Here is a 10000-nt window from a genome sequence, read left to right as displayed (position 1 = left end):
AAAAAGTTCTGATCACAATCTGAACATACGAATATCGGTAGTTCATTTCCCAAAAAATGGCAAAGTATATTAGCGCTGTTATCAATCATTTAGGAAAAGTATGTATTGTTTTCTTTTTCAAATGCTGAAATGAAGCTTTATATCAAGAAATAACTCATCAAATGACCTATAATTATCAAATGACTTTAGTAGTATTAGTTTCTATCTACATTTTGAATGTATTGAATGTCAAGTGAATTGACCCTTATTACCACCACAACATCCGTGGAAAGTAATTAGTCCAGGCATTTTACGCCAATATGTGGGTCAACCTCACACTAATTGCAACAAAACCAAACTCAACTGATTTTGTATCCCCAGGGCTGGACTCGACACAAATATGTCAGTTTAAAAAAAATCGTACCGTCAAAACGCCTGGTTCGATCACTGTGTATCCCCAGGGCTGGACTCGAAACAAATATGTCAGTTTAAAAACAATCGTACCGTCAAAACGCCTGGTTCGATCACTGTGTATCCCCAGGGGTGGACTCGACACAAATATGTCAGTTTAAAAAAATCGTACCGTCAAAACGCCTGGTTCGATCACTGTGTATCCCCAGGGCTGGACTCGACACAAATATGTCAGTTTAAAAAAAATCGTACCGTCAAAACGCCTGGTTCGATCACTGTGTATCCCCAGGGGTGGACTCGACACAAATATGTCAGTTTAAAAAAAATCGTACCGTCAAAACGCCTGGTTCGATCACTGTGTATCCCCAGGGCTGGACTCGACACAAATATGTCAGTTTAAAAAAAATCGTACCGTCAAAACGCCTGGTTCGATCACTGTGTATCCCCAGGGCTGGACTCGACACAAATATGTCAGTTTAAAAAAATCGTACCGTCAAAACGCCTGGTTCGATCACTGTGTATCCCCAGAGGTGGACTCGACACAAATATGTCAATTTAAAAAAAATCGTACCGTCAAAACGCCTGGTTCGATCACTGTGTATCCCCAGGGGTGGACTCGACACAAATATGTCAGTTTAAAAAAAATCGTACCGTCAAAACGCCTGGTTCGATCACTGTGTATCTAGTCCGGGCATTTTACGCCAATATGTGGGTCAACCTCACACTAATTGCAACAAAACCAAACTCAACTGATTTTGTATCCTCAATATGTCCTCAATGAAGGAAAAAAAGTGTTAAGGAAATGTATGAAGGGAAAGTTTTGAAAATGACCTAAATATGATGGTAGCCTATGGAAGGCTATGGAAGCCTTTTTTTTTTTTAATGTGCCATAAATCTCATCACTTATATCCTGTATGTGTTTTTTGCTTCAAGGAGAAAATTTTAAAAATTAAAAAAAAATAATAATAAATAAATAAATAAATAAATAAATAAACGTTTTTGGTAGCATCATATAGGTCATTTTCAAAAATTTCCCTTCATACATTTCCTTAACACTTTTTTTCCTTCATTGAGGACATATTGAGGATACAAAATCAGTTGAGTTTGGTTTTGTTGCAATTAGTGTGAGGTCAAGTGACATTTTTACTGGACTATAATATACAGTAAGTACATTTACCTGTTAAGACGTATCACCACTACTACTTCACAATGTGTACTATTGGTAATTCTACAAACAATGTCAGGCACAAAATCAAAGAATTAAGAATTAAATCAACATTTAAGCAAAGATCATATTTTATTGGGATGTTTAAACAAAAGTATTTGGATGGGAGTAATAGCTATCAGGTGTTGATAGTTGAACATTATTTTGGAGGACTCGCTAACTGGGCGTTCCCACTGGGGCCATGTGGTCAATGGGGTTTTGCTTCGGGCGGTGCGAGTGACGCGAATTTTCGCACCACAACCGATCATCATCGCCTCATCGCCAATTCGCTTGAGTTCGAAAATTTCAACTTTGGTGAATAATTCGCCCAAGTTAGTGAAGCTTTTTTCCCCGCCTTGGTGTGAACGCATGGTTAGTCCTCACTTTATTTCAGTTAGTTCTGGAGCTGAAGGTTTCATTTTCAGTTTGATTTGAGTTTATTCAAGGTTTTTGCTGTAATTTTGGTCAATTATGTTGCTTAAAAAACAAAACCATCCCCCTTAACATGCCAAGGCCAGAGAGTTTCATTTCTTTATGCAGCCTGCAAAGGACAGACAGCGTTTCTATTACAACTCAAGCATATCACTGGTGTCAGATGAAAACATTGCCACTCCAACAAGTCAATATCTGAGGAATCAGAAAAAGAGGGTTTACACTGAAACCCTGACTCTAGCCTCTACATTTTATTGGGACATCTCAGATTGGCAGTTAAAAGTGTATATACGGTATATCTACGGATCAATATACTGTATACATACAATACATAATATATTAATATATATTTCTATAAAGAATACACATACTATTCCCTGTTTTAATGCTGACATGTTACAATAGGTTTTTAATCTTCATTCGTGCATTTATTATGTTTATCTATTCTCTACAGAATACACCCTGGAGCCATGCGAGGACCCCGGAATGCCTCCGTTTGGCAGAAGAAACGGCTACAGTTTCGGCATCGGAGACACACTGTCGTTCTCCTGCAATATGGGATACCGCCTCGAGGGGGCGCCAGAGTTAATCTGTCTGGGAGGCGGGCGAAGAATGTGGAGCTCTCCGCTACCGAGATGTGTCGGTATGTCGTTATATCACTTCTGCTATGACTGTTAATTAGGGGTGTCAAAAATAATCGATTATAAGATGCATCGCGATGCGGACGTGCACGATTCTGCATCGATTAACAAATATCAAAAATCGATTATTAAAAAAAAAAAAAAAAAAAAAAAAAAAAAATTCAAATAAAATAGAATGTAAGTACATGCAGTTGTTTATTTTAATTATGGATCATAATACAATTCAATTCCAAATGCACTTTTATTTTAAAAGTAGCCACACAGTGAGAAAAAAGAAAGTGAGAAAAAATAAATCATGTATTGCGGAAAAAGTGATGCATCGATTTAAGATGCATCGCGATGCATCGTGATGCATCGTTTAATCGAATCGAATCGAATCGTTGACAGATGAATCGTAATCGAATCGAATCGTGAGGCCAGTGAAGATTCACAGCCCTACTGTTAATGTTACATCTCATATTTCACTATTGTCATGATTTAGGTATAACGTTAAGTCAGTGACAGAATTTAACATCTTCAATTTTACTTTTTTTGGTTTTTTATTCATCACATATTTTTGTCACTGGAAATTGTCTCCTTTACTTGCAACAAGGCATGTGTTCAAAGCCGCATCACGCTTAAAGGAGAATTCCTGTTTTTTACACCCCAGACCTTATTTCCAGCTTAAAATATGATGTTTTACTCACCCAAATAACTTTGGTGTCATTCTGATCCCCCTAGAAGATATTCAGATCTGAGTAGATTCCTGGAACTGGCAAAAACAGGCATAAATGGGGCATATGTGGTTCACACTGTATATAACGTATTTTCTGTCATGTCGCGGTTCATTATGGTTGTTATATAATTATGAGAACAATCTTAAATCCTTTAAGTTTATGCATACTTTTGTAAAAAAAAAACACAAAAAAAACACACACTTGCAACATTGTATCAGTAACTGTCACTTGTATTATAATAATAATAATAATAATACATACATACATACATACATACATACATACATCATACATACATACATACATACATACATACGATTTATATAACACTTTCTCAAGACTCAAAGCACTTGACAGCTTAAACAACACACCACAACATTAAAACACCATTTAAGACGATTTAATTTTAATTACGGTACTTAATTATACCTCAAACTAACAATACATTCATAAGTGATATGCTTCTCTAAAAAGGTCCGTTTTGCAAGGTAAGTTGTCGCAAGGAGCGGAGCCTTGTCTTAAGGAGAGCCAGAAGTCTATGGCTGGAGGCAGTGGCGCCGGAACGAGTTTGCAATAAGGGGGACACAATTTTTTTTTTTTTTTTTTCTTTATTGGCGCCCGAAGGGCGCTGTTTTATCGGCGCCCGTAAGGGCGGCGACGAAAAATTGACGTTTCTATGGACGTTTGGATGATTTTTAGCCATATTTAGATGAATATCTCATTTTAAATTAACATTAGGATTATACTGTAGTGATGTAATTATTCAGTATTTTTCCTTTTCTCACTCACTTGGTGACCTGCTCTCCCTTTAGGTCATTTCATAATTACACTACAACAGACAGCAACACAGGCAGAAACACTGAACTTATTATTATTATTATTATTATCACTTCGAAACACAGTGCAAAACTTGTCATCTCAACACAAAAATAAAATAACAATAACCGTATACGATTATAGCAGCAGCCAATGACAGTGAGTGCAGTACAGAGTCCAGGTCTGTCTGTCTCTCAGGTGTAATAATCCCACAATGATCACGGCTTTAACAAGTGTCACAGGCTGTGTAAACAGTGTAAAGTGGGCTCTCTGTAACTTGATCCCTGGGTCTGTCTGTCTCAGGTGTAATAATCCCACAATGATCACGGCTTTAACAAGCATCACAGGCTGTGTAAACAGTGTAAAGTGGGCTCTAAGCGTCAGGGGCAGTTGGCCCCTCAGATTTAAAAAAAAAAAAAAAAAAAAAAAAAAAAAAAAATTTAGGGGGACCAAATTTTAAGGGGGACAAAATGTCCCCATGTCCCCCTTGTTCCGGCGCCAGTGGCTGGAGGATGGAAGGGAACAAGAGGGACAGTAAGGGGAGAGGAGTTCAGATAGGTTGTGTGGAGCAGAGTTGTGCAGGGTCGTGAAGGTGTGGAGCATCACTTTATCTAGATTCTCCTGTAATGGACAGGAAGCCAGTGTAGGTCTCTGAGGGTTGGAGAGATGTGGTGTCGGGTCGGGAGGAGGTGGAAGTCAGCAGACAAGCAGCAGAGATTTGTACTAGTTGCCGGTGGTTTGAGGAGATGTGAATGGAGGTCAGTGAGGGGTGCATAACAAAGTTAAGACATAGGATAAGACATCGGCAAAGTTGAGATATGGGCGGATCCGGGCTATGTTTCTGAGGTGAAAAAAGCCAGACTGTCTGGTGTTGTTTATGTAAGGTTCGAATGAGAGTGTCGAATCCAGGATGACTCCAAGGTTCTTAACTCATTCACCGCCAATGACGTCTTTGACGTGTTATCAGCAATGGCCTTCCCCGCCAAGGACGTGTTTGACGTGTTTTTGTTTTTATTGGTGCAGCGCCTGCAGCAAACACTTGCCCAGCCTGTCACACAGACACAGGTCCCTGCCTTCAAAGGGTAGCCGACAGCACGCGATCAAACACATACCGCAGCTGTTGTTTTATAAATTGAGCAAGAGGAATAGCAGAGAGCGGGTAACGCTTCCTTGTGCAGACAGGAGAAACGCCATTGTAACGCCGAGCTGGAGTCGCCTTCCTCTGTGCCAGCCAGGAGAAAACGGGAGAAAGTAATCAAGAGATGTGTTTGATCATCGGAGGAATGAGGAAATGATCGATCAGTTTGCGAGGGCGGTGAGGACGTGTTGAATAGCCGAGGGGAAAACGGGAACGATCATAGATATGACAGGGAGACATGGACGAGGACGGTGTACCAGAACAAATCAAAATAAACACAGGAACAGCTAGGCAGCAGCGGGCAGAAGGCACTCACAGCAGCCCGCTGTCCTTCTCAAGAGCTATTCAGTTGGTTCATGTAATCGCTGGGCTGCTCGCCCTCCAGTGTTGCTCCTGGCCAATCCCAGCGCCACAGGGCGTGGTTATTGCTTATCCTATGTTGGGTTAGAAATCTAAAAGGGGGATCGTGTGTGTGTGTGTGTGTGTGTGTGTGTGTGTGTGTGTGTGTGTGTGTGTGTGTGTGTGTGTGTGTGTCTGTCTGTCTGTCTGTCTGTCTGTCTGTCGGTGTGTCTGTCTGTCTGTCTGTCTGTCTGTCTGTCTGCACACTCACACCGAGTAAACTGTATTGTTGAATGTAAAAAAAAAGCACTTCATGTGTGTATATATATATATATATATATATTTTTTTTTTGTCATTTGTGTCCTAACGAATAATATTTACATGTCTGATGTCAATACAGTTCAAAATAAAAGAATTGAGAGTGAGTTATGCCTGAGATTGTGCCCTTTTACAAAAATGCTTTTTTCTCCCTTTTCTCTTCCCAGACAGGCTTTTTTTGGTGAACATGGGGTGTATAAAAAGGGTTATAAGTAGAGTACAGAACATGCTAAAAGCTAACTTTCTTTTTGGGGGTGAAAGTAGAGACTTAGATCTTCATTTTGAGGTATTGGACATCACTGTAGTCCTAGTACAGAATTTACTGTGGGTCTTGAAAGATGACCAAACATTATGGAAATACTTGGCCTGTGCCAAAAATGCCAGTCAGATATTGGCAGTGAATGAGTTAACTTGCAAGGAAGGTGTGACTGTCAAATCATCAATAGAAAGGCCGAGGTCGTGGACTGTATTGCTTGTTGACTTGGAGCCGACGATGATTATTTCAGTTTTGTCTGTGTTGAGTTTGGGAAAGCTGCTGTGCATCCAGGATTCAATGTCCTGCAGGCAGTTGTTGAGTGTCACCATTGTAGTTGCATTGTCAGATGCATACCTGCCAACACTCCCGATTTAGGCGGGATTCTCCCAATTTTTCACCCTTTCTCCCGCTGTGTTCCCGCTTGCTAATTTCTCCCGCTAATCTCCCGGATTTGTAGGATATATGTATCGTGTTACCTGGCAACCCAACCCAGCCAGAGGCAGTGGCGAGTGATGCACGGTGCGTCACTGCGCTCACACAAGCAGCTCTTGGCTGAGGCGCTCTGCCATCATATGTATACAGTCAAAGGGCTCTGCTCACTTTGCCACTGGTAATGGATGAAACAGGTCCCAAGAAGAAGAGATATGCTACCAAATTTCAGTCCACTTGGTGCGAAACATCCCGTTTCTAACCGCTACCCACATCAGCAAATACCATGCATTTTACAAGCTGTCGGGCCGACTTTAGCGTAGAACACGGTGAGGGAAATGACGTTAGCAAACAAACATGCTAACGTTAAGCATGCCAAACACAAACAAGCCGTGGAAGCACAGAGGGGAACTGCTAACATATTCATGTTCCTTATGAGAGGTGTGTCGGAGGCTGAGCAAGTCAGCGAGGCAAGTGGCCATGCTAGTCGCTAAGAACATTTATTTTTCCTTTTTTGTGATGTAATTTTAGATGCTGACTTTTGATCACATCTTTTGTACATTTTGTATGTTTATTTAATTTATCATATTTTTATGTATCATTATTTTACTGTGAGCTATGAATTAGACTAATTTAAAAGTGATTGACTTTACATCGTTGTATTTATTTGATTTAATTGTGGTGTAGGGTTATGTGAGGGGGGGGCGTTGAGGGTAGGCCACTCAGCAATACCCCAGAAAATCTCCCTCTTTTTCAAAGCATAATGTTGGCAGGTATGGTCAGATGAGGTATGGATCTATAACTGAGTATCGTCAGCATACATAGGTAATTAAGGCCGTGGTTGCGTATAGTTTTCCCTGTCATTTCTAAGACAGATACTGTATGATACTTCCTCTACCTCTGTCTTTCACAAAGGAGAAAGAAGACTTGGGTTATTTAGTGGAAGAGCGTGTTTGCCCCCGGTGAGGATGCATCTCCAAAATGTGTTGAGAAATTTGCTGCTGATGTGTTAAACTTGTAAGTAACAAAACTTCTGAATGCCAAGTTACCTGGGCATTCTCATTTCTCTAGGCAGCAGACACACAAGGCCAAGAGCTGTATTGGGTTTTTACAAAAGACAAGGAGGAGGGTGGAAGAGAGAGAGAGAGAGAGAGAGAGAGAGAGAGAAAGAATGTATAAATGTCAGTGATATTTCTTGAGTATATCACCAGTAGGCAGCCATTTATGTGCCATTCTCAGTCCATTCTGCATTAGTGCTGCTGCGACCTACACAAGCCTTTCATGATTGAATATACCAAGTTCACTCTTGAATATCAGATTTATTGCAGTTCCATGAGCAACCTTGAAGAAGCAGATGTGAAACATGTTGTTTTCTGTGCTGTCAAATGTGTACTTGCTGAGCTTCATGAAAATTAAGAGCCATTAAAGCAAGTTAGTCTACGGCAGTGTGCGGTGAAACTACTTATACTTATACTGAGTGACCTCATAATTTCATATTTAAGATAGATTATGGTCTTGGATGTTGAAATAACCGCTCTGCGCAGAATGCACATTAAAGGGGGACTGACCCCCCAGATTTCTTGCAAAACGATATTCTACTTGATTTGAAAACTCTTTACCCTGGCAGAATTCCTCCCCCATAAACTAACATAACTTGGTCAATAAGTATGTAACATACAAAATAAAACAACCCGTAATGTCTTCATTTGATGTAGAATGCAGAGGACATGTAACTGTTTAGTTAAACTTGCATTCCAGGAATATTGTGCTCTAAAGATAACGTAAGTGGCTCGAGACTGTTTCGTCCTGAAACCCACTCGCTTTGCGCCAGAACACAATCAATTTGGGGGTGGAACATGCCAGGATTGGCCAACGCCAGTGCCCACAACTGTCAAATCAAATCATCGACAGAGACGCTATGGCCCGCCTCCCAGTATTTTCAGTGTATCCGAGATAGAGAACGATAACGATAAATGATCAATATAGCCACGTTATAAACAACAAACTAACGCTGGTGATCCGTATGGAAACGGTGTTACTCGAAATGGTTAAAAGTTATATCAATTTGGTCATTCAGTGGCATTTTACTGCCATGTAACATAACTAACTAGCGGCTAATATTAGCCACAGTAGGCGATTACCCATGGATGCATTGATCTTAAAGGGCTCGCGCCGCGTGAACTACAGTAATAATCAATGGGGACATTTTTTCCACATGAGTGGGGCACGTGCAAATACCACCGTGACGTCACAATGTACCAAATCTCCCATTAATTTGAGGGCACACAAAAAAGCAGGTTTGAACCCATAGAGGGAACTTATGCTGCTGAAAATGATACAAATGGTACAATGGTAACAGTTTGGTCTCAAATGTGGAGATTTTGACCAGAATTCTTCACACACCACCCCCAACCCAAAGTCATATATATTGGTTAAAAGCTGAGAAAAAGTGTTTTGGGGGTAAGTTAAACTTTAAAAAACAAAGACTGGAAGGAAGAAATAGATGCATGTCATTCCATTGCTTTGATCAGGCATTCTCTTGATTTGATCCCAGCAGTTAAATGACAAATTGTACAGTTACCGTGGGAACCAGGTTCATCATAATAACCTACTTGTGCTCTTGTTACTGTATGTGGTTGTGGTGGTGACCCATCAGAAGTAGGTCCATGCCCCTCTTTGGGCTGTGATCCATAATGGTGTAACCAAGCATTGACATTTAATTGCGAGTCACAGGCAGAAAAGGAACAACACACGGCTGAGGATAAATGGTGCTGACAGTGTGAAAAAAGCAGAGAGGGACAAACTTCAAGGGCTCTACTGTGAGCAGGAAATGACTTAAATGAGCTTTGATTTAGGTGCAGATGCAGAATCGATGAGGGACAATAATAAGAACAAATAGCAACAGAGACCAAACTGAACATGTCTGCACTTCTCCACAGGGTGTGTTGTTTTCAGCACAGACAGGAATGGTTCTGATACAACTACGGGTGCAGCAAGACGATGGCCTCTATCTGCCCAAAAGCGCTAATTTTGCGTTTGCGCTCGTTTAACGCCGTGCGCAATGCAAATTGGGGGCGGACACCAGCGCATGCCTGTGATAATTGTACTGGGCATTGGCTGCCCCATGCCAAAGGAGGCGTTTCAGTGCTAAAATGTGGGATAGATGGCGTTACCCTATCGTCAGCAGTGCGCAATTACTTTGCGCTAAGAGCTTTGAAAAGGACCTCCGCAAATACCTCTCTGCGCTGGGCGCTCTGCACGGAGATTACGGCTGCACTCCCAGCGCAGAGAGGTATTTGCGCAGTGGAAAGTGGAATTCC

The 10000-nt window shown here is 41.0% G+C and overlaps 1 protein-coding gene across 1 annotated transcript in view; it reads left to right on the top strand.

Moving 5' to 3' along the window:
• LOC310784937 (CUB and sushi domain-containing protein 3-like) overlaps positions 1 to 10000 on the top strand; it is a gene marked incomplete at both ends in the record, with an annotated part of 585231 nt that overhangs the window by 448603 nt on the left and 126628 nt on the right. The window contains one exon of the mRNA XM_083645959.1: positions 2481 to 2669. Coding sequence (XP_083502085.1) covers positions 2481 to 2669 — 189 coding nt within the window. The remainder of the gene's footprint in view (positions 1 to 2480; positions 2670 to 10000) is intronic.

The sequence above is a fragment of the Poromitra crassiceps genome (genome assembly GCF_964638095.1).
Source record: "Poromitra crassiceps genome assembly, chromosome: 11".
NCBI lineage: Eukaryota > Metazoa > Chordata > Actinopteri > Beryciformes > Melamphaidae > Poromitra > Poromitra crassiceps.
Note: the sequence above shows the minus strand (reverse complement) of the source record. Positions and strands in the feature narration are given on the sequence as shown.